Below are 25,234 nucleotides of genomic sequence, written 5' to 3'. Positions count from 1 at the left end.
TATGGCCATGTGCAAAATATGCCTACTCTTTAGATAGAGTTTCACACTTGTAGTTTAGCCCATTTTGTTACGACTAGCCAAATAATACACTTTATTGAAAAGATGAAGTTTTCAATAACTTTATTTCCGTCGTATCGAAGTTTAGTGATGCAGTTTACATTTTAAAAGGACACCAACTCGACTTAAATATTCTTCATTGCAACCGAATATGAAGAAATGCTCAAACAAAACGTCACATGCACAGTAAAACAAGTTAAAATATAACAATTTAGAAAGTAAAATATCAGCTGCATTTTAAGCAAAATTGATGGTATTTCAACAGTTTGCTTGTTTTGATAGACTAATTGCCTAATTGTACAGTGAGCATGAATTGAATATACAAGTTTAATAAAGATCACAAATAAATATAAATAAGGAAATGATCAAACGATGGAAAGAGGTAACGTTATCTATATAAAAGCAATAGAAGCAACACTTGTGATTCTCAATTCTAAACCTGTGTATCAAAAATAGTTATATATATTCAATTCCATACGCATGTCTTAACAATTTTATCATTAAACAAGATATGGTTGTCTCATTGCTTTTATTGCAAAATTAACCAAATTTTAGGAATTGCAGGATTACAAATGCTACTCAATGACGTCATTTCTATATGTCCTTATAAGGTTGCCCTTGGTTGCCCCGGGTTACGATAAGTTCTGAACAGGATCCTAGTCGTGGGGTACACCCTGCTGCGTTCTTTGACAGTCTTCCCAGCAGGCTGTACGGCAAACATGCCGACTCGCTGATTCCGTCTGAGTTGAACGTCAATCTTCTCAGCGCGTTCTCTGTACTGTCTGATCTTAGCGTTCACGTCCACTGGCGAACCTAGGAACGAGTCCATGACGTCAGAGCTCTCCTCCGTGTCGTCTGAAATCTCGTCCTCGGAGATTTTCTTTCTCCTTGCCGTAGGGAAGACTGATTTGTTACCGGGTACGCTAATGCCGTTGTAGTGAGCCTTCTTGTGACCAAAAGAGTGACCAAAATGGTGACCGTGACCGGGGGATCCGTTTGTGATGTTTGGCGGGTAGGACCCCGGGAACGAGTGGCCGTGCGTTGCCATGGCGACTCCAGGACGATTTTTGCCGTCAGACATGCCCTTGACGCCGCTGACATGGTCAGCGTTTTCTGACAGGAACTTTTCCCACTCAGACTTGTTGGTTAACCTCTTTTTGTAGGAAAGCTCTGTTTTCATGTCTGAGTGTGAACCGCCATTGTCTTTAGCAAAGTGCTCTGTTTGCCTTCGATGACTTTGAGAAAATGTTGGGCCATAGGCGCTACTTTCAGGTTCATGCGATTTACCATAAAAGGTATGGTGGTCTCCATCACCTCCCTTGACGTCACTTGAGTTCGTCACGTGATCATCACATGATTTGTACTTGTTCCCGAGTCTCTTTCTGTCCCCTCTCTCGTCCCCACTTTCCTGAAGTTCGCTTCTGAAATCAAGCGTTGGCGCCTTCGTCGTGCTCTGTTTGGATATCAGACTAACCGTGTTCTTGTCGTCTGTCAGCGTTATCTGTGGCAGGCCGTGGTCATTGTCCGCGCGGTTATGCGTTTTGGTTTTCCCGCGCTTTTCTCTGTGATGGTCTGTATCAGTATCTGAACTGCTATCCATCGCAAGTTGGCCTCTTTTATGTTTTTCAGACTGACTCAATTGTTTAGAACCAGAGCCATTTTTGTTGCCACGGCCCTTTTCGTAACCCTTTTGTCTTCTGTGATCCTCAGTACCCTCTTCCACAGTGTTATCCGTATTTTTCATTTTGTCGCTTTTCCCCCTATCTTGTCTTTTTCTCCGGCTGTTCTCTTCACTGTCTTCAAGGTCCGAGTCTGAAGTTACCAGAGCTTCCCTCCCCTTCCCCTCTCGTAGCCTAGTTTTCCCCGCCTCCTTTCTTCTACCCACTCGGTGGTCTCCATCATTGTTTGCTCCACCGTCGCTCGTTTCCCCATTATCCACTATCAACTCTCCATCAGTCTCTCTTTTAGTTCTGCGAGTATGGCGGTTTGACAAGTCGTCTTCTTGACCCCTGATCTTTCCCTCGCCCCCTTTGGTGGCCCTGTCGCCACCTGTCCCATCATTCTTTCCCCTGAAAGCTCCTTTTCTTTCTTCTTTTCTTTCTTCTTTTCTTTCTTCTTTTCTTTCTTCCTCCTTTGTTTTTTCCGACGCGGCCCCTGCCTGACCCTTATCACGTGTATTGTTCACGTGTCGGCGAGACTTTTTCTCACCTACATTTTGACGATTGGAACCTTCGTTTTCGTCGTAGTCCTCGAAATCGTCATCCGAATAAGAATCGAACCCGTCGTCTTGATGTCTTGTTGTGCGTTTGGGTTTATTTTTCTTTGCTGCTCTCCTTTTCTCGTGTTCTTCCCGACTCCTTGGTCTGTTTTGTTTCTCTCTGTCTTGTTTCTTGACAGCTTCTTCTCTACGCGTCGCGTCTTTTTGAGTTTTTGCGCTGTGTTTTCTGGCCCTTTTCTTTGACGACGTTGGTCTTTTCGCATCATCCTTTGACTGTTTTCTGTCTTTCTTATTTTCTCTCGTTTGCTTTGTCGACGCGTTCTTGCTCGTATCCTTTGGTGCCCTTCTGTCTACTTTCCTTCTTTGTTCTAACTTCCGTAGTTTACTGTCCAGCTTCAAGTTTGGAACCTTCGATTCGTCTTCGGTTTCAAAGTCTAGTTCGTCATCTTCTGTTGCATAACTGTAAAATATTGCGTTGTCTTCTACCCTTTCTCCCTTTTGCTTTTTGGTTTTCCTTGATTTTGCGGGTTCCGCTTCTTTCAAGACTACCAACTCCTTTTGCAGTTTCTTATTCTGCTCTCTTAGGGCTTTAAGCTCTTGTCTTAGTTTCTGCTCAAGTTTACTTCTTCCTTTAACGGTGTCCTTTAAGTCGCCTTTAAGTCTTTTTACCGACTTCCCGAGAGTCAAATTCTCGGCGTCTTTTTGTTTCTGTCTGTCTTTGAGTTCCCGTACTCTCTTGTCCTTTTGATAGGCGATGAGGTGGCTCAAGTTTTTGGCCGCTTCCTCTCGTTTCAAGGCCAAGTCTCTCTCCTTTTTGAATTTTTTCCAGGCCTCTTCGTCTGGTTTGCGCGGCTGTTGTGAGTTAGCGCGCTGGTTCAGCATTGTTTCCGTTCAGTGAAGTGAGGTGTTCAAGTGTTCAATTTTCCCTGTCCGCCATCTTGACCTAGAGTGTCGCCTGATTCGATTTGCTCACTCACTTCGTGTCGCTGTATGTCCGTTTACCCTCCATAGTCACATTTCTTCACGGTCTCACGAAACTATGTACTGAATGTCCTTGAGGTTTGGATTTGACCTTGACAGAAACAGCTGAGCACAGAATGGAAGTTGGTCTCTCAGTTGTTTCTCACTGTGGTATCTTTGCTTCAATGTTTGTCTCCTGAAAAATAAAAATCACAAATCAATAAAATGCATAATTTTCTACAATATTACCGACAAAACATGGCAAATACATACAGTTTTAACTGTATTTAATTGATTTTAACCAATTTTAGCTTATAAGCTTGAAAGCTAAAAGTTAGCTTAAAAGCTAAAATTTGGCTTAAAACTTTAAAAGTATTTTAGCTTAAAAGCTGGAATACTACCGTATTAGTTTAACATCTTTAAAGTTGAAGTATTCCAAAGCTATAGCACTAGCGTGCTAACGTACGTTAAACGCTTACAAACATACGATTTTCCGAAATTATTTCTTCCTATGGACATACCTGGTCGAAGAAAAACCGAACGTGAGGGACCCACGGTAAATTTTCGTTTGATTCTAACACAGAACTGTTCCCAACTTGAAGTTACAACCTGGGGGACTTTCTAATGTTATTTTTGGCAACCCTAAACTAGTAACTAAAATAGTAACTGAATTCTGTAGCGTTGTTTTGCAAACATAACACTTGATACATTATCCTTTCAAGTTCACGTGCAAACCATTGACCTAGACAGCCGTCTCACTTTTACTTCTTTCGACTATGTTGCAATTTAGCTTCTTCTATTTTACCTTACAGTCTTATATTTTAATCTTGTGATTCTCTAGACTTTCTTTTGACATTTTTAGAGTTCTGTAGTTGGTTGTAACCATAACACAACTTCATTCATGTCTCTCTGTTTAATAATAACAGAAGCGGTGTTCCGAATGAGCTGGCGAATAAGAGCCTTGTTTTCTTTTCAGTGGCGGTGTGTACCCTGAAACAATTTTGGACGTGCTTACAGTGCCGGGCGGGTGTCTTGAGTAAGGGATATCCCGCCTTGAAGTACCTGACCACAAGCAGAGCCCGCGTAAATAATACGTAAAGGATACGTATAGGGTTAAGAGACAAATCAGCCAACCAAACGTAGCTACTTTAAGTGGATTTTACGGTCGACTTCGCAGGAAAGACAATTTTGCTTCCCAAACGTCTGCTTGGAGTCCACGTAAAGAATACGTAACGGATACGTATAGGGTGAAGATAAAATTCAGACAACCAAGACTTTACGCAAACATAGTTACTTTAAGTAGATTTTACGGTCGATTTTGCATGAAAAGGAAGAGGATCGACTCATCTTATAGCTTGTAACAGAAACGAAGCGCTAGGAAAATGTAACAATTTTGCTTCCCAACATCTGCTTGGATTCCGCGTAAAGAATACGTAACGGATACGTATAGTGTGAAGAGAAAATTCAGCCAACCAAGACGTTACGCAAACATAGGAAAGTAAAGTAGATTCTACGGTGGATTTGACGTGAAAAGGAAGAGGATCGGCTAATGTTATAGAGTGTGACCGAAACGGCCAGCCAGGAAAATGTAACAATTTTGCTTTCCAACAGTGTATTATTAGCTGGTGTGCTCTACACAAGTAAAAAGGCACAATATACATATTTTTTCCTATTCTTCTCCTTGCTTTATTCTATTTTTCATTCGAATTCCGTTGTCTCCTGTGTTTCGTGACTTCAATTTTCCCCCTCAAACACAAAATCTGTTTCGTGCACATTTTCGTGAATACCCCAAGAGCGGCCTTGATATCAATTTTGTATATTCCCCTTTGTAATATCAATATACATATATAACAGACTTTTGCACCGAAAATAGGTACGCATAGATATGATGGTTTGTCTTGGTATGACGCAATGAACACTTACAATGTACCTATTTAAAATGTTTAACCAAGGTGGGGAAGTTTGAATACCCACGCGTCATATATGGACTTTAGGTCACTATAGGTAGAATTAACCTCTTCAGCGATAAATTAGTTTTATTACACAAACATCCGAGCCATTCAGCTTCAAGTGTTCTTTGTTCTAAAATGGTTCAATAAAAGTACTTCGCATTCAGAGTTGGCGTTGTGTATACACAAGAATTGGCGACCGTTTCCGCTAATTGAATGATGTTTGCAAATGATTTAAACTGCGAATGTTTCCAAGGTAATATATCCTTGAACGGTTAGTTCAGGTGCAGAAATACCCAAAAAGGCGTCAGCAAATATCGTGAAGTTCTGAGTGTATTTTCACTTAGTAAAATCAACTCAATCAACCCAAATTTACCCCTCGTTTAAACAGCATTGCGGAGAGATCAGGGGTATTTCACCGTCTTTTTTGACAAGATTTAGGCCACACCTACCTTTCTTTATGAGTTCTATTTTATCGAAACGAATTTGAGTTAAACTTGAGTCAAATTTGACCCCCAATCACGTCACGAACACTGCTGACTTGATTGGCTGGTGTTCCGCTGTCTTACAGCTGAATACGAGCCAACCTCCCGACCAACTCCCGAATGTTTTTAACATTTTGAAACATTCGGCTGGTACAGACAAATAGTAGCCGAACAACAACCGACTTTGCGCCGACCTACTCCTAACCATGGTCGGGGGACATTCGGCTAGTGTTCGGGACACCAAATGTGTGACAGAGCCTTAACTACCTGTCAATACGGTGTCTGGAATTGACAGATCTACATGACAAATGTTTTTCGCGCGTGCAGGTATGACTATAGCCCGGCAGAGGACACAGTTTACTGTCAAAACACCTACAGTTTGCGATCTGACAAGAAGAGTCAAGAGAATGACATTACGCCTCTATGTGTTTGCTATATGGGCTTTCTTGTGTCACGCAATCCTATAGTGTCCTAGGGTTAGTCTATAGTACCATCTTCTTTACATACCCAATAGTGGTTAAAAGAATCGGGTGGTGTGCCGCAAACTATGAGCCGAAAACTAATTGGGTAGAAAATTTGCTTACCGATTCGACAATACCTGTCAGAGTGTCTTTACAGAATTGTCAATGCCTTGAAGGTTCTGTGGAAGCGAGGAATGTCGTTAGAGGAGCTGTCAATGTCTTAAGAATTCTAGAGGTACGGGGAATGTCTTCGCTTGAAATGTTAATGTCTTAGCTGTTGTGAAAAATGAGGATAGGAAAAATAATCTTAGGAGGCACACAAAAAGTGGCTACAACGGAAAGATAGGCGTTATAAAGAGATAGTCAAAGGTTTAAATGTAGTATCTTTGGATGAGTATATTCTATCGATAACACACCTGTATCTGTTTATTGTATTCCCACAAAGATCCTACTTACGTATGCATACCGTATTTTGTATGTAACCTGTTCAAAAATGCCACATGGGCATACATATAGTACAGGTTTATAAGCAATAGTATTAAGAAGTTTACGGTGCCTATATACGGAGACATGTGGGGGAAATTAAATCGAGACGGCTGTACCAAAGATGAATAGGCTTATGGGTTGTTTATACGTACAAAAATCCCCGCTAAAACCTTAATCTTGGTTTTATTACAAACATGCCAAACAACGGATTTTACGCCGTTGGTACGTCGACGCAATGTTTACCACTAGGTCCACCTCTCTTGGTGGACTCGATTTCACGTGTTGACGCCGTATAAAGTTACGGGTTTTTGTTTCAAGGCATTCGCCATTCATAAATATACTCCACCTCTAACTACGCGAAAAAATCTACCCACAGTTTAAGCCTTCCCAGCGTTAACGCTAAGTACACAACCAATCAGGACGAGGTTATCTTAAACTGATTAGATTCCAACGTACCTTGCTTGGCCCGTTATCGTCTGCCTGTCCTCTGAGGTAAAAAAAAAGTCGTCTGATTTTCCTCAGGATCGTGTCGTCTGACTGGACTGTTGGTTGCTATCGCCTTGGGGGGTGGACGACTGTTGTCGGTCGGGAAATTAGTTGCCGATTTTTCATCCTGCCGTTAGGTAAGGGTTGGTGTAGCTAGGGAACGGGCTTTGGGAGGGTTGCGAAAACACCGTTGCGGCCTGCATGGCAACAGCCTAGCCTGCCACAGGGGCGCAAGTCTATGGGGAGGCTAGTGCGGACAGCGGAGGCACCCCCTCTAGGAATTATCAAGACGTACAGGCTGTTCCAATCCCGCGGTCGCTTGTCATTTCCTTAAAGTGTCTTACTTTTTTGTGTGGAAACTGGTAACCTTTCCTTAAAAAAACCCGACACATTTACTAATTTAATGATGAAATCGTATAAATATTTTTCATGAATTAGTTTTATAAAAGGACATATTTTCTATATAAAAGAAGTATCTACAATACAAATGTTACTCAAATCCATTGGAAATATATAAAAATTGTATAATTTAAGATGAAAATGTGTATTTAAATAGATTATGACATTCTATCATCATATCACGTTGTAACAAATGCCAACCTTGTAAATGCATATTTTGTCAACAAACCTACATGATTTTCTGTCTTCCTCACAAATAAAGATGCGTGAATGCAGCAGGTCACTTATAAAAAGGTCTTGGTCCAGTGCACATTTGAGGAGGCTCGAATGTCGGCCACCAATAATCTACTATGTTTACGTAGAGAAGATGAAAAGGTATCAGTTACGAGAAAGCCATTTTGTAAGCCCAAGAAGAGGTCAAATAATTGACAATACGTATCAATTACGTAATGAATGGGGCACACATATCACTGACCCATTAAAAATAGAATAGCGGCTGGCATTTTGGCCAATGCTTTTCAAAAGGGTGGATTTCTACTTGCTTTTGGCTGAAAGTATTCAGAGCCATTGGACCAGCAAGGCGTAGCATTGAAACATTGTGAGTTATTCACTCTTGTTCCTAATGGCGGGTTCTTTCTTTCCCTGATTGTGCATTCCTTCAATTGAAGCAGAGAACCGTGGCGTATATGGTTGAAAATCTATCTCGACATGATAGGGGTCGCTTATTCAATTTTAAACACCGAAATACTATGTAGTTACCTTCGTCAAGAAAGTTGTGTTTTCGTCGCCCTTTCTTTGTGGATGGATTTGTTTTGTGGACAACGTAAATAGAGAAGTTGAAGTAGAAGATGGATCTCTATGAGAGCGGGTGTCGGTAAAATACACGTAAAGGACACATTCGATTCACCTCCTAGCGTCTCTCTATCGTACTGCAGCAGAACGTCTGGTTATCCAGTTTAAGATACCAACAATCGTCTTTGGCATAAGTTAAAGACAAAAATTTTGTTCTTTATCAATTGGTGATAAAATTGATGCTTCTCGTCTTGCTATCTGGACTGAATCGGAGGGAGGGAGAGATCCAAATGGAACGGCAACACAAACAGCTCCAAGGTGCATTGACACAGCCCATCCCCGAGCACTTTTATGAGAGGACTTCCCCAAACAACGCACACAAAAACTGTGCAAATATCGCGTTTAGAACACCTGCAGACGAGAACAACTCGTTTTGTTTGCCGGTTTGTTCTGGCCGGCGATAGAAGCCGACCGTGGCGGGGTGTAGCCGCTCTTAATGCCCGACAAGTGGCGAGGGTTAGACCGTTTCACCCCGGGTTAAATCCGACAATCGCCCCTCCCCAAACACACACAACATGTATATACAGCAATCCCGCTAAAAACAACATGGCACATCGGGGTGTTCGTATCTTATAGTGATTTGATAACAAATTGACGTTAATCAAATACGATGACCTAACTAAGTATTTAATGAGGTCGACATTGTGTTAACACTGTCAATAACCATTCTGAAGTCTAAATTTGTCCACTTTATTGACTCCAAACGGTTTGAATAACAAAGAATCTTTGCATTTTCTATATATAGCAACGCAAGCCTCAGAAGGTATTTCATGCTTTATTGCTTTTAACAGATTTAATGACATTAAACGTGACTAAGCAACGGTTTATAGCGCGGTAAGTCTTTGATTGTCAGCTTAATCGATAACCTTTAATCCTAAGGTCGTGTGAATGAGATATTAAGTGCAGAATTTATTGATTTGGGTAAATATAGATCGGAGTAGGTATGCGTCTAGTTATTGGACATAACTGTTCTCACGGTGCATTGCATACTTTCATGTGCCCTGCACTTCAAAGATTGTAGCTTGGTATCCATTCTATCTGTTTGAACCTCCAAAACGTCCTATCTTTAAGAACGCCTTATAGTATGCGTAAAGGAACACATACAAAGAAAAACGGAAACTTTACGCATTGTTTAAGCTGTAATTAAAGAGCGGATTTTGTGCAGTGCAGGCCACGTGCACTCGATCTTTAATGAGGTCACGAGGTATAGGTCGATCAGACAAAAGGTATAACAGTTTAACTCATCAATCTTTACACATATTTTTTTTACACATACATGGTACAAAATACACACAAAAGAGTAATTTCTGTTTTCCGGTACTCTACTTATTTATAAAGTCTCTACATATAATTTACATCAAGGCCTATCATCCTTTACTCAACCGCGACGGGGGGCGACATAGTTTACCAGATACCTTTGACCCAGTGTTAACGTCACACTTCAAAGAAGTCATACGACAAGTCGATCACTGGGTCAGTCTACTGAGGAAGACCAAAGTGACTGGTCGTAAGCTCTGGGTGAGAACATTTCTCTTTTTGTGTTCGAACAAACGTTTTAGCTTTAATTAAACATGTAACTACCAACACAGATGGGCTTTCATGAGAGTCTCTTCTAAGTATTCTCCTCCTGGCGACTTTCTTGTCTGCCCGGTTGTGGAGCCCGCAGTCAGTGGCTCATTTTCCTGCCCTCCCCCTGTGACAGCCAGTATGTCGTCATCGCCACTCCCTCCTGCGAAGAACAACAAGAAGTCGAAGATCTCATACCTCAAAGAAAATTGTGACTTTCTTGTTTTATTCCTTATTGTGAATTTCTCGTTGATTCTTAGTATGGATTTTCTCACCGGCTTTCATAATCCAAGATACATGTATAGTAGGAAAAGAGAAGAGAGGAAATGGTCTTTGTACTATTCACTTCCTCTCGGCCTGTGGGGCCACTATATTTTAACTCCCAACTTGACCTTCCTGTCATTCTGCGGCTAAATTAATCACCCACAACTTGAAGACTTCTTGGCAAGAAACTCTCTAAAACTGATTCATGTTTGCCACGATCGTTAAAATCTAACGTCAAGGATGTTATTTTATAAACCTCCTTACTGACTTCTCATGACCCTTGACGGTCCTCATTAATATCCAAGCAGATCCTAGGATGGAAAAAGACCTATCAAATTGGCCAGGCAGTATCCATTGGCCAGGGTGGGTCCAATATACGCTAGGGCAAATGGATACTGCCTGGCCAATTTGATAGGTCCTTTTCCACCCTAGGATCTGCTTGGAGTTTAGGTCCTCATTACCTTGATGCTGACTTCGCCCCTGGGCTCCATGTTGAATACGCCCCCTAGCGACAGAAGCAGCTCGCTCGTCGAGGAAGAAATCTGGATCCTGCTTGCTGAATAGGCATGCAAAAAGTTTGGGCATCGGGTTTGACACATTCTATACTTATTCTGCATTATATATATCTTTTAAAGAAGTTGTTCGTATCTTGAATGTTTCATAGAGAAGTTTATTTCTTACCAATAATAATAAACATCATAAATGGTAGACATACATTATAGTTCAGTTCTAATCTTGTGACGGTAAAATTTCTTATAAACAGTATTGAAGATATTAGTGGTTGGGGCTGTAACACCAGCGTGAAAGAAAAACTATTTAGAGAACCACAGAACGGCCTACGTTGCGCGGTCTGCTCCAGACTTTGGGCGACGTTGACGGTGTTCCCGAAGACGTAGTACCGGGGCCGCTTGGAGCCCACAACCCCGGCTACACACGGGCCTGGGGAGACAGGGATAGAAGAAGCAATACGTGTTTCATCATTATCTCGGAAGTATTGTTTTGTGACTGCTTGTGTTTGTGTTTGTGTGTGTGTGTGTGTGTGTGCGCGCGCGTGTGTGTCTTGGTAGTTACATCCTGGGTCAAAGGTACTAGTATCTGATAAACCCTTCACTCAACCGCGACGGGGGGCGACATAGTCTACCAGATACCTTTGACCCAGTGTTGACGCCACGCTTCAAAGAAGCCACGTGACAAGTCTCACTGGGTCAGTCTACTGAGGAAGACCAGAGTGACTGATCTAAAGCTCTAAGTGAGAACCATTCTTTGTGTTTTAACTTATATAGTGACTCTATTTGTTTGACGTTAGCCAAACAAAGCCATCAAAGCTATCACTAATACAAACTCCAGAGACATAAAGACCGATGTATACCTGTATGTATGCCTATGCGGAATTCCATGGGGTAGGGGATGTGCATGGGGTGGAAGCCGCGGGCGGCTGACAGCAGGTGCAGCGCCGCGCAGGCGATCTGTTCCGCGTGTTGGTCTCCGTTCTTCGTCGGTAAACCTGAGGCCAGCATGTAGGACCCAGCTACAGGACCGGGAAAGAAAAATATATTAGAAAGGTCAAATTTGCAAGCAAACGCAGCATGTTTACCTTCGCATTGTCTCGTCTACCATTCCTACCATTCCATTGGGTAAGGATGGGTAGACCAAGGACATTATACACAGATGTATAATGTCCTTGGGTAGACGAATATTCTATATATGTTTCTTCATATTTTTTAATTGGGCGCTTTTATGAAGAATGTAAAAGTAGTGTCGATAGTTACCGAGTCAAATCTGGTTATTGGAATGGAAGAAGAAACTGTTTGTTATTGTTTCAACATCAACTTCACAATGTTAAATGATAGAATATATCAAGCAAATGAATTCTCTACAAATATAGCTTCAATATTTAGGACAGAAAATGTGTATTTACCCATAGTCTCGACTTTGTATACATCATATCGAGTGAAGACGGCTTCAAAAACCTGGTCCATGCGGTTGAGCAGATCTATGATCTTGTGTGGAGACAGGGAGGCGGTGGCCTCTGTGAAACCAACTACGTCTGAAAACATGATGGTGGCCTGGGAAATATAAAGAGGGAACGAAGTAAGGCTGTAAGTAATACTGAATTCTAATTTCTATGGATGGCGTTATTTTATGGAATTATAGTGCTGGCCTTTTGCGGCAATCATGGCACTGTACTTCGAATTCTGGAGTTCCGTGGAGCTTCGGCAGCCTGGGTGCCGTCCTCCGTAGTTACCCTACTGTCAATAGCTACTATGGAATACGGAGGATGGCAGCCAGGCCAGAGCCTCGTCGGAGTTTTTTTTTTCTTTTGAGAACAGACAAAAATCAATGCGCGCGCGGATGTCATCCATAAAACTAAATCAGTGTGGACTAACGTACAATTAAAAAGAAAGATTTTATCACTTAACAACATCATAAAGACACCATTGTCCAGTATTATCTACAAATAACATAAAGTTTCCTGTTTTCTTACTTGGTCGAAGTACTCTGCCGGCACCGTGTCTGCCTTCTTCATAGACTCCACAATGATAGACGGGAAGACGCTGTACAGCAGCTTATCTGACTTCTTCTGTTCGTCTGCCAACTTCGTCGTCACTTTCTCCAGGTTGGCTGCCACAGCCTGAGACTCACTGGCCATCTTGTACACTCCCAGGACTATGACTGGACCTATACAGGCCACCACTATCAGTACAGAGAAGCCCGTACTCAGCCGTACGTCGTTTTGCCGGAGAATGCCGTCGATGATTTCAAGGACCTCCTCTGATAGCTTCAGGTCGATCTCCTCTAAAACGTGAGTGTATGCATCCATGACTTCTAGCCATTTCGCTCCATCCTCAGCAGAGTTGCTGGAGACTTTGTTTTCCTTGATTTGTTTGCGAAGCCTGGTGAGTTCCCTCTCTTCTGGAGTGCCGTGGAACTGTTTCTTTAAGTTGTCCTCCACGGCGTGGATGTAGACGATGGCGCTCTCGAGTTGGGAGTTTCCAATGGCCAGAGTCTCGTCGTAAAAGATCAGTTCCTCTGTGGTAAACCCCTCTGGGCCTGCAAAACAGTTTCGTGATATTAATGTAATATTATATTATATTATATCATATAATATCATATCATATCATATTATTTATTATATCATATTATGTCATATTGTTGTATGATATAGTGTGATATTGTATTATATTATATTATTTATTATGATTGCATATCATATTATGATATATTATGATTTTATATTGTATGTACCATATGTATATTTTGAGTTACTTTAGTTTATTGTACTTACGTTGTCAAGTTGGATGGTTCACTTCTTTTGTTGAATAAAAAAAAATTAAAAAAAGTTTCGGATTCCTGAGCTGTTTTTGCTGATTTGTGCTGTTCATAATGGTTGAAATAGCGAGTCAGCATATTCTGTGAATGCTGAGATTCTTTTAAATGCCTTAATTTTCTTATAATTCTCATACTCAGCGTTATATTAAGTCATGAGGTCACACGCTGGTCACCTTAAAATCACACTGGATTGGTTTTAGGTCAAGGATGAAGTTCGGTAAGGTGGACAGAGTTCTCGTCATTATTTTATCTACTTAAATCCACCCAGGGAGATAATCCTACTTATCTGACTTAATCCCCAACTTGCGTGAGGTTTTAGGTCAAGGATGGAGGAAAGGTCAGCTTGTCAGCATTTTTCGTCACCATTTCATAGTTAATCCGCTCAGGATCAACCCGCCTAGAAGATAATCTGAATTATCTAGCTTAATCTCTAACTTGCATGTATGTAGAAAATTGTGCAAAAATAGCCTGAAACATGTCAAAGGCTTAATTTAGATATAATTTTTGCTGACTATGGTGACTTTTCCTCTGACAAGTCCGCGTCAAAGGAATATAATATATTTATTGTTACTAGCCAACCTATCAGTTTACCTGTATATAGAAATAAGTTGCAAGCTTGTATTTATGTGTGCGTGAAAGGTTAGACATAAGAAAACAAAGTAGCAGTACAGTTGCTCATTTCAAGCAATTAACTGGGTAGATTTTGAAAACGGTCAGGCGTTTCAGGTGGCATCCACTATATCTTGTAGAAATATCATTGTTACAGAAAGCGATAGCCCAGCCAAGTATCTGTATCTGTATAGCCGATATAGCCGCCCTTCGCCGTAACACACCAGCTTCGCAGGCACGCGGCGCGGCGGCAGCTGGCTATATTACACCGATCGACTTGTTACACCTAACCCTTGAACTTCTAACTCTAGACATTGTTTAAAGCTATCTAATGACAATGTCCCTACTATACTGTACTTGGTGACAGTGAGTTCCACTCTGCGATAGTTCTAGGAAAGAATGAATTCTTGAACACCTCGATCCTCGCTTGATAACTCTGGTACTTGAACGCGTGGCTATTTCTTGTTCTCTTCTGGGCTGGTATTAGGTACTTAGTAGTTGGGACGTCCACCAGTTTATTAGTCATTTTGTACATCATGCATAGTCTGGTCATTTTTTTTCTGTCTTCCAGTGTTTACTTTTACTTAAAAGTAGTAAAAGGTCTATCTTAGTGTTTACCTTTGTTAAAGAAAGTCCAGCCCAGGTCCAGCTCCAGGTTTGCGCTCTCGATGCTTCCCACCAGCATCTGGTAAGCCACGATGGTCGTCCAGAGGTGAGACGTGTCCGCGCGGCTCAGGGTGGCAGACATGATGTGGATCAACATCTTGTTTATGTCTGTGTAGAACTGGATCTCCTGGGAAGGCAACAATCATTGGGAACAAGAATCAGACATTTAAGACTTCCTGGAAGTATTTCCGTGACTTCCAAATTCACAGACCTCTGGGAAGTGTTTGGGGTTTATATTTGTTTGTAAATTCGAATGTATTGAAACTGTGGATTGTATGATGTACTGTATTGGAGTATTACACTACTTCCTAAATTCTTCCACATGGGCCCACGTACCCAACTCCACTTCCTCTATTCCTCCACATAGCCCCCCTCCAGCTGGGACATGCTGGTTCATTTTCAGACGTGGCCACCCTATCAATCAACTGCCAAAATCACCTCCCAATCACCTAATTGCAGCGGAAGCAATTAGAACAGAAACACAAACCCCAGGCTTAGCCACAGCCACCCGAAATGCATGTGTGTGTGCGCGCGCGCGTGTGTGCGTGTGTGTCGATGCAGCACGCAATTGTCTACATCGACACACACAGACACACACATATTCTATTGTTTAGCAAGAATATGGCTACTTTTAAGAAGGCAAACCAACATAACAAATATTTGTGCCCTGACCTCTTCAACTGAAGTCTCGTTCCGTCTGAACCACACGTCGCTTCTGTGTTGCGCCAAGTGTGCCCTGAGCTCCTCAGAAGAGTTGAAGTTGTCGGGATAGTGTTTATCATACGGCAGCCATCGACTCAACCTTCCTATAGAGTCGTCCGTTTTCTCATGTACACGAAGCAATCTGTGGATATGACAGAAAGAAAAAAAAAACGTGTAGGCATGAATGACTAAATGGACATTTCCCAATCATATTGTTCCTTAATTAAGCCTCTGTCGCACATTCAGGACTTTCCCCCGACTTTGCTCCCGACAATTCCCCAACCAATTAGCAAGGTTGGCACTGGGTTGGGAGAATAATCTATTCTAGGTCCAATTCGCTTCTCTGAATCTAAAAATATGATCAATCAGGCAGTTTTCAGGAATGAAAAGTATGGTATAAAAGACAACAAACACAAAAAGAAGTTTTTAAAATTATGATATGGGTACTATTTGTATATATGTCAGTGATATGAATTTGGAAATATGCCCTCTAGCATCTACGTACCTGTAGTATATGTCCGTGTCCCCTCCACTGCTGATGAACAGTGATGTTGCGCCCCTCTCCAGTGCCAGGTCGTGAACGATGTGGCCGATCTCTGTAGAGAACACGATCTCTTTGCCGGTCTCCTGTCCGGATCTTTTCAGTGCGGTTGACTGTTGAACATCAATATTGCGAGATGTAGTCTTTAGGTATCATTATTCCCATGATTAACTTGTTAGAGTACTTGCTTAGAACTAAGTGTGGCAAGTACTCCCAGACCAAAGAAAATAACAACAAAAATAAGACAAAAATGCATCATGTTCACCTTAATTGCTTCACATATGGTCTGCTATGTAAATTCTTATTCAAACAAATTCATACATATGGTGACAGGAGTCTAAATCTCTCCTGCTATAAACTTGCAACATGATGTAACCCTACACTCGTTACCACGGTAACAGACGTCTGGTCCTGGTCATTGACCTTATTTGTTTGGAGAAGAAGAGGAAGAAGAAACAGAGCAAAAACAGTGTTTTCCTTCGTTCTGTTAAGGTAATCATAATAAGAATACAATCCTATACCTCTTGCAGGGTTAGTCCATTTTGCACCACCATACCGAAGATGGGAAGCAGAGCCAAGAACAGGAGGACAACCAGCCGGACGAACTGTTTTCCCTTCAGTTTGGGCGGAGAGCTGTCATCGTGCGAGCTGCGCGCTTTGGCGTACAGAGCCATCGTTAAAGCCCCGTAAAACTCTCTCGGTGTGCGGCAACAAGCCTGGGCGGGAGGGCAACTCTCTCGGTACCGTAGAGATGCCGGTGAGCCTCCGATGGTTACCAGGCTTCGGATCCGCAGATGACACAAGACATCCCACCAGCATCATTATATACGACAGAAGTTATTAAATATTAATTAATAACAAATGCGTACCTGACAGGACAACTGGATTATTTCCAATATAAAACAACTAAGCCGATTATAGTTTTGACCCCAGTGAAATTAACATTAAACGACTTCTAAAAAAACCTAAAGCTTACTTGACATCAAAGATTGAAGGGGGGGTATGGGAGCTTAAAACTAACTAGGATGGTAGCCAGGATACGGCTTTATATAGAAGTGTGATCTCTGATGTAGGGTTATGACAAGTCACCAACTCATGAGAGGTCGGCTAAAATTAACCAGTAGGGCAAGGCCAGCTCAAATATGGCGGACATGGTGAGGCCAGAGGCTACGATAACTGCGCCATGTATCAAGACTGCATGAAATGTTTGAGCGAAATGCCGCCATTAACTGAAGGACCGTACGTTTACTAAGGTATGGTGTTAAGGTTTTACATGATGATTCGCAAGTGGTATAATCTGTGAAACCAATCTACCAATCTAGACAACTACTACGTTTTGTGTGTATATCTCATGAGCTCAGTACGCCTGCATTTATGCCTTTTATTGGTCTGTTATTCATTTCTGTTTATCGTGTGTCTGACGACATATATGTGATTCGGTAGTCGTCAGGGTCTGGCTGGTCGTATAGATTATTATTTAAGATATCGATGGCATTGCGGCCGCGGCTTCTAAATCATGTAAAACCTCGCAAAATTGTCAGGGGCCTTTTGTGTATCGACAGCATGTTGCCTATGGCGTTTAATACGGACGGACACATAATGTATAACGTTTAATATACGCTGGGTAGCAACACCCGTTTGTCTGTTGTGTATTTGTAGAGGGGTGGTAGGATTTATGGTTGGTGCTGATGAATTGAAACGATATTTTTGCCGTTTACATTTGATGTGACGAAAGCTAGACGTGGTTGAAGAAATATATTTTACGATGACGTGGCACTGGGGCGAGATCCAAGTGGCATGCGTGCTTGACGGTCCTAGACCAGCTCCTCGGCTCTCGGGCCTACATGGCTCCAAGAAAATTTACTATAGAATCACCTCAGTTATACCCTTGCTGTAATCGTGTTTATCTGTGTGTTTATTTTTGTTTATTAATTTGTTTTCTTTATTCCCAGGTGTATCACTAACGCAGAAATATCTAGCGCAAAAAGTTCCCAACAACCATGGAAGTTGAAGAAGTACTCGACATAGAAACACTGCTGTTCCTTGTATTTGTTCTGCTGTATGCCGTCATTTTCCTCTTCATCAGAGGACGAAAACTGAAGAACGAGAATGTCAAACTTCGCCAAGTCAATGCAGAACTGGCGGCCTATACTCAGGAGCGCCCCCTCGTGATTTCTCCAGATAAGTGCACCCATTGTGGTAGAGTGACTCCGCATACGGTGTGGATGAAACTAGAAATGCAGGACTTGAAGAAACTAAACTACCTTCTTCGCACGTGCGTCGAGGCAAGAGAACCAAAAACAAGTAATCTTCTAAACGAAATCACGTCACTACAAGACATAAACCGTTCCTTGAACACGAGTGCAAACGAGTTGTTGAACAACGAAGACGATTTGAGGGTAGAAAACATGCAGCTTTGGGCGGAGGTACTTCAACTTGAGACCACGCTGGAGGAAAAAGAGCTCGCCATTCGCAAACTGCGGATTACCGTTCGAGAGCAGAGAGAGTTAGCATCCGATTTGGAACACAGCCTGATGGTTGCACTGGACGAGCTTCATCACCAAAAGAAGCAGCGCCACAAAGAAACGAAACGAAAGACCTCACCTACTAAAACTCGCAAAGAACTAAAACAAAAAGACCCACTCTCTGTGGTACAAAATGCAAAAGAGGAGAGAGAGAAGATGGAGCAGTGTTTAGAGGACGAGAGAGACAGGCTACGATGTGCAGTTTGCCACGATGAAGACAGAAGAATCTTGCTTCTTCCGTGTAAACATTTTGTTCTGTGTGGGAAGTGTTGGGGAGGAGTGAGCCGCCGGGTCAGGCGTACCTGCCCCATCTGTAACTCCACCGTTACCGACGCCATGACCATCTTTCTGTCATGATGGTACTGTAGCGCCACCGGCGGAATCTGTGGGAATAACACCCAGGTGACTACGTCCAATCAACACATATGACGTTACAGGTTGCGATAGTTTTGGTCTCATTGTATTCATACGTACATATACGCATTTGTATGTGGCAGAATATTATATCATTACTAGCAAGATTATGTCTAGCATAATTGTTTAAATGTATACATGTACATGTAACATTGCAAGTTCATAACAGTATATGCACAGCATATGCTTCGGAGTTTCATACATATTGTGTAATATGAGACGGATATTAAAAGCGCAATGAATAGGATATGGTCCATTGCACTTTTTGTTCGACAGAACGTATTGGTCCAGGCTTGCAACATACGTGTATGTGCACAACAACACGTCCCTGACATGCCATTACCTTACAGTGGCTAATTACGCCACAGCCAGTATTGTGTTCTCCCAACTCCAGTCGCTATCTCATTAAACCACCATACATTATTAATGCATCTTTGCAACATACCTATATAGTCTCGGTACCAGGCTGCGTGGTGGACTTATTTTTGGTTTAGCATGTACTGTTTTCTACTTGTATATCCGTTTCCTTGTTGTGACAGGCTTTTAAAACCCACTGACAACCAGAAAATTGATAGACAATGAGAAAAATGGCATAATAAAAGGCCCCCGAAAAGCCCACCAAAAAGCCTGCTATGAGGCTATACTTATATGGGTGCGGCTCATCACATGATACATAGCTACTCACATGATAAACAGAGAACAAAATAACAGTGCACAGTGACGTGTTGCTTTTCAAGAGCTGCTTCTATGAGTTTGATGTCAGGAACCATGGCCATGGGCTTCGAAAATTAGTTCAGAAAGTTTTTCTTGGTTTAACCTCGTCGTCGTCCAAGAACGAAGTTGGTGGAAGAAGAAAGTTGGAAGACGGTGTCTTGTCTAACTGCTGTCGTCAAGGGAATAGAGGTATCTACATTATATTTGCTTATTACATGTTCTTGATATTATTGTATGTATTATCATTATATCTATGTTACATGTACCTGCAAATAGCCTTCGGGCATGTATAATACATTGTGTTTGGGGCAATTTGGACAATAAACTTACCATCATTAACCGTTCTCGGCTATTTGAAGCACAACTTCGGTTCCCAGTGAATTCAGGGCACCTAAAATTTTTAATAAGTGTGGTGGGTTCTTTGACGTGCTCGAGGTGTGGCTCTAGACCTCCAACATGTTTAAGACAAGGCCAAACATCACCACAGGAGTGCAGCATGAAAACCTTGGGTCGAGTCATTGACCCCCAAATGATTTATTGATATTTTCCTTGCGACCCACCCAAACACCAGTGCCACGTATACTTACCAATGATGGGCGGGGAAGAATTACCGTTAGATACATTAGAAGCACTAAGCTTTCTACCGTAAAATCTGTCTATGGTGGCCACTCAAGGGACTTGAAGAAAATAGTCACAGTAGACAAGTGGTCACTATAGACAGAATTCCTATTTTTTTAGGTTTAATGAGAAAAAATAATCGAATGTACCACCAAACAATGGCTTAGTGGTCCTTATGCATAATTGGTCACTAGTAATGGTTTGACAATGCCGAATATCGCCATAAAGACGGATTTAATATAGTAAATTAAAGTACAAAATAGTAAATTAAAATACAAATAATTTGTAGTTCTAAAAACATCCGTAGAGTATCGGATATTTTACCAAAGAGAACGATAGTCTTGCATTTTACAGAGAAAGAAAATCACTTTCATATTTCTGTATTCTGACATTTTCTCTTTTTTCTTCCTCGAGTTTTTGTAAGATTCGGCCAGGCCGCTTGAACTTGACCTCCAACATGCCCAGGAGAGGAAGTCTGCGCGACAGGAGACCCAAGAGAACCACCAGGCGGCGCTATTACCAACCAGAGTTACCCTTAAGCTTTCCAACATACCTCACCGGCGTGCTCTCTGATTGGCTGTCGCTATCGGGTATCCTCTGCGGTACTATTTTATGCTCTGCTATGTATACGCACAGCGACGTTGTTAACACTCGCGCTAAGTTGGAAACCATAGATTTGTTGATGATTTTTATTTTGAATACGCCCTACGGATTTGCGATTGCAACAGTCTCACTGATAGCGTGGAACATGCTGTTGGAAACGGTTGATTCTACGTTGACTCTGATTCTTGTTGGAGGTGACAATCTACTGCTGAAACTACCGCAATTTTTACGAGGGGTTTCGAAAATGATGATGAACCTGGTACTTGCTGTAATGATGATGGTGTACTGTGTGCTACAGTTGGTGTTGCTGGTACGTCCCAAACGCGAAGAAAACGACGAAGGGCCTCACAATCAACCCGAAGAAACCGACGACAGTGTTGATCTTGAGATCGAAAGTCAGAAAGGATTTCATCAGGAAAAACGACAGAAAAATTCGTCGAAATCTGCGAACAAATCGCCGAGAAAACAGAAGGGAAAATCACTCGTGAAAGCATCCAAATGTGAAGATAGCAAGGAAATCGAATCGGAGTCGTATTGGCAAAGCGAGACAGAAATCTTCAATTTTCTGAACATGGTCGTCGAAGATCAGGACTTTTTATCAGAAACAAAGAAACTGTTCGCGGAAAATAAGTCATACAAGACCAAATTGGACGTGGAGAAAGACCGCCTGTTATGCACGGTCTGCCACGAGGAAGAGAGGAAGTTGGTTATCATTCCCTGCATGCACTTCTTCATGTGCAAGTTATGCTCTGAGAAACTGAGTCTGATTGGCAGAAAGTGCCCGTACTGTGACCGGGTAGCAGAGGACATCAAAGAGGTTTTCGTCGTATAACCTTGTGTGCTAACTATTATTATATACAGAATGCTTTTAGGCATTTCTTCAATTATTTGTTACATTCTATCTAAATTGTCTAACTACGTCCATGTATGTAGTTAGGGACATCTATCTACATATGATGATAATAATTTTATACGAATAGTTTTGTTGTGATTCATATTTCTGCAGCTGCATGTGATCGTATGCTTAAATCTATTATATGTTTGTGCACACGTGACTATGACGTCAGTATTGTCGGCCATGTTGGATGCTTAAACCCATAAGTTACCAGGTAAACTTGGCAGTCCGACCGTTGGGCTCATCCAAGTTCACCAATCAGCAGGCTACAATCACCGATACAGTCAACGAAATAGAACACATTTGCATGTTTAATGTCATAAAAAGTTTGTCAATATGTACATGTAGGGTTATGTATTATATAATGCTTTTTAGTTGTCACATTGTAAAAAGTATGCAGAAACACTCTACACAATACACATCAACACTGACCGGCACTGGTATAAAATGAATATAATATAAAATTCAACCGATACGAAACTGTCAAAACATAAAGTTACATTTTCTCATTAAACATCTATCAACATGTATGTTATATCTAAACATATGTACATTAAATAAGGTTGTTATCATAACAACAAACGTTTAAGGTTATTACAATAAACACACTATCTCAGACATTCCTCTTTTACTATAAATACTACATATGCTGACAGTAAACGTTAAACAAGTATACATATAGTGGACAGTACCTGAAAATAGCATTAAATACATGATGAAAAAAAGGGAAAAAAAATGTAGTTGCCATTTCGGCAGACTATCAGCTAGCTATAGCAACTATCCCCATTTTACATGTACTTCCAAACTCCAGATCCAACGCAACCTTTTGCATACATATCTATGTATAACTTGACCGTGATATAGTTCTTTATCATATGTACCTTTTCACTTTCTTCATTAATGTATTTTTCAATCCCCATACACTATTTTAACACATTCCTATAGTGGTATCTGCCTGGATAATTTGATAGATTGACAATATATGTGCTGCCGAGTTCAGAAGTATTGTTTTGGGTGGCTGAGTTGTGTGCTTGTGTCTCTACGTGTACTAAATAGCTTCGGTTGCATGGTGGGTGGGACGTGATTTTGACAGTTGATTGAGGAAAGTCAAGCCTGAAGGTGACCCAGCAGCGAGCCGGGTGGGAGTAAGTGGATGGTATGTGGAGGAATTCAGGAAGTGGTGTAATACCCGATTAAATTACATCATACAATCCCGTCCACATTCCCAATACATTCACAAAGACCCAAAACACTTCCCGGAAGTCTGTGAACTTGAAGGTTATGAACACCTATTTCCAGGAAATTTCCGATGTCTTGTTGTCAGACGGTTTTTTCAGACACACGAAATGGCGCCATTTCGATAGGAACTTTTCCCCGCGAAACAGGAGTCAGACGACACTATGGTCCCACAGGCGCCCCCTCCCCCATCATCCACTTCGGCAATGGTCTCCAGCACGTTCACGTTCCTGTCTGCCGTGGCGTCGCGGAACGATACAGTCAAAGACTTCCGTGAAGAGGCGCTCATCGGCGGAGGGGTTCCGTTGAGCAAGTGACTGTTGTCTTGTATCGTTGCATTATCTGAGAAGAAAAGAAAGAGTACAATTATTTTAACAATCTATATACCGGGCAACGCATGGGTAACTATACAAAGGCCTGAGCTGCCATATATTCTCAACCATTCAAGTTTAAATATAAGAATTGTAGTCTTTTTAACAGCTAAAACAAGTAAAATCATTTTAATGTCTATACCATGTATACACTATGCAGTAAGTGAAAATTGATGTGCAGAAGCATGATGAAAGTTACACTAAACCATTGTCTTACCTATTGTGACGTATTCGTTGCCCTTTTTTCTTGTTGTTCGCTGGTAGCTACAAGAGTTAAGAGAAATCTTGATTTAATAAAATAAAATAACTTTTCAAAATATAAAATATAAACAATTGTTCATCAGATGTTTTGGAATAGGAAGCAAAGGAAGGTAAAAACTTTAGTTTAGTGGCATTTTTATTTTTGGTCGGAATTTTTTTTTTATTTGCCCGCGCGCACTAGTTTGGGGTCTTCAGAGGAAGTCATCCATAAAATTAAGACGGTGTGGCCTTAAGGAAAATAAAGAAAATAGTCCTTACAACACAGAAGAGATGCTTTCCATCCGCCTCTGCCTCTCTTCCTTCAGCTTACGGCGGAAGAACACAATAACAGCGACCAGCACTATCATGAGGACGAACACCAGCAGAAAACCGCCGATCAATGCGCCGTTGGCCGTCAGCTGCGCGCCAAGCGCCAGGTCTTTGTTCGAATCGGAGGTCGCGAACGACGGGTTAGCTGCGTTGTAAAAAAAAGTATATTTGTTATCAGTCATCGGTACCGGCAGAGAAGGCATGACCTGCGATGTCCCCTGGCATTTGGCCAGGCACAACGGATCACCCCTACTCTTCTTCTGATCGATGTGTGCTGGGTTCTTTAACGTGCAGAGGTTTCAAGCCTGATTCTCCTCGTAAGGTTGGGTGAGTACAATGTATTTACTTTTATATTCCCCACCCTCCCCATACGAGCGATCGCCATGACGTCACGGTAGGCGTGATTTGCCTACCAATAATTTGCATATGTGTTCAAATAGTTTGCATGTGTACCAAGGTTGTGCTGACATGTCATGAGTGCCATCTAGTGGAAAAGACTCGAACTGCAGACGCGTCCTTACCGTAGCAGGCTCCCGTGCGTCTGTCGCACGACGTGCCGCTGTGACAGTGGTGACATCTGTACCTGCAGTTCACACCGTAAAACCCTTCAGGACAGGCTGAAATAAAGAAAAAATAACACCGTTTGGCATCAAAACAGAACGACAGATAACCAACCAATATCGTAGACTGCATTGATGATTTCAAGAGAAAGAGAGAGCGTGCGCAAGAAAGAAAGGGAGAGAGAAAGAGAGAAAGAAGGAAAGAAATCGACTTTTAGGCCCCATCCTAAATGACGATTACAGTCCATCGCATCGCATCGCTTTAACTCCTACCGCGAAATATCTCATCTAGGGAAGTCTCGCGTAGAGGCGTAGGTCACCACAGGCGGGTCACAATAGGCGGTCACCACAGGCGGACTGTACCATTTCATGTGCGGGGGAGGGGCATTATCTGAAATTCAATGCCGTGTCCTGTTACACACATTTTTGCATACCCGCTGCCCCTCTATTACATTACAAAGCAAAGAGACATAATTTCTTTTCTAAGTATTTTTGGGAGCATTTTGTAAATTACGTAAATTATGATCAGGATTACAATGGGGCATTTGCAATGTGTGAAGCTATCCTTGTCTAGCTATCCTGCACACAATCTACAATTCCCAATCATTAGTTTTTAATGAATGTGCTTGATTAGGCTAAAGAGCACTGCCTCTTGTCAGAATGGGAGACGGTCACGAGAGGCGGAAGATTAAAGCTT

The 25,234-nt window shown here is 41.8% G+C and overlaps 5 protein-coding genes across 5 annotated transcripts in view; 2 read left to right on the top strand and 3 right to left on the bottom strand.

Annotated features, from left to right (window-relative positions):
- Positions 1–210: 210 nt before the first annotated feature.
- On the bottom strand, positions 211–7,339 carry LOC109468572 (micronuclear linker histone polyprotein-like). Its single transcript, XM_019766847.1, has 2 exons — positions 7,073–7,339; positions 211–3,431 (listed from the first exon to the last, which is right to left on the bottom strand). The coding sequence occupies exon 2, from the start codon at positions 3,155–3,157 to the stop codon at positions 662–664; it is 2,496 nt and encodes an 831-aa protein (XP_019622406.1). The 5' UTR covers positions 3,158–3,431; positions 7,073–7,339; the 3' UTR covers positions 211–661.
- A 2,680-nt stretch (positions 7,340–10,019) lies between these two features.
- Positions 10,020–16,705, bottom strand: LOC109468403 (soluble guanylate cyclase gcy-33-like). The gene is made up of 10 exons (XM_019766653.1): positions 16,553–16,705; positions 15,996–16,144; positions 15,461–15,632; positions 14,741–14,924; positions 12,669–13,228; positions 12,102–12,249; positions 11,553–11,711; positions 11,024–11,122; positions 10,645–10,739; positions 10,020–10,082 (listed from the first exon to the last, which is right to left on the bottom strand). Exons 1-10 carry the CDS (start codon positions 16,703–16,705, stop codon positions 10,020–10,022), a joined length of 1,782 nt encoding a protein of 593 aa, XP_019622212.1.
- A 1,285-nt stretch (positions 16,706–17,990) lies between these two features.
- On the top strand, positions 17,991–18,930 carry LOC109468615 (baculoviral IAP repeat-containing protein 3-like). Its single transcript, XM_019766930.1, has one exon. The coding sequence runs from the start codon at positions 18,032–18,034 to the stop codon at positions 18,911–18,913; it is 882 nt and encodes a 293-aa protein (XP_019622489.1). The 5' UTR covers positions 17,991–18,031; the 3' UTR covers positions 18,914–18,930.
- A 1,824-nt stretch (positions 18,931–20,754) lies between these two features.
- On the top strand, positions 20,755–21,737 carry LOC109468402. Its single transcript, XM_019766652.1, has one exon. The coding sequence runs from the start codon at positions 20,760–20,762 to the stop codon at positions 21,735–21,737; it is 978 nt and encodes a 325-aa protein (XP_019622211.1). The 5' UTR covers positions 20,755–20,759.
- A 910-nt stretch (positions 21,738–22,647) lies between these two features.
- Positions 22,648–25,234, bottom strand: part of LOC109468619 (multiple epidermal growth factor-like domains protein 10) — a 25,859-nt gene continuing 23,272 nt past the window's right edge. The window contains exons 3-6 of the mRNA XM_019766933.1: positions 24,499–24,594; positions 23,927–24,122; positions 23,625–23,671; positions 22,648–23,378 (exon numbers count right to left, since the gene is read on the bottom strand). Coding sequence (XP_019622492.1) covers positions 23,134–23,378; positions 23,625–23,671; positions 23,927–24,122; positions 24,499–24,594 — 584 coding nt within the window. The 3' untranslated portion in view covers positions 22,648–23,133. The remainder of the gene's footprint in view (positions 23,379–23,624; positions 23,672–23,926; positions 24,123–24,498; positions 24,595–25,234) is intronic.

The sequence above is a fragment of the Branchiostoma belcheri genome, unplaced genomic scaffold (assembly GCF_001625305.1).
Source record: "Branchiostoma belcheri isolate BF01 breed outbred unplaced genomic scaffold, Haploidv18h27 scaffold2, whole genome shotgun sequence".
NCBI lineage: Eukaryota > Metazoa > Chordata > Leptocardii > Amphioxiformes > Branchiostomatidae > Branchiostoma > Branchiostoma belcheri.
Note: the sequence above shows the minus strand (reverse complement) of the source record. Positions and strands in the feature narration are given on the sequence as shown.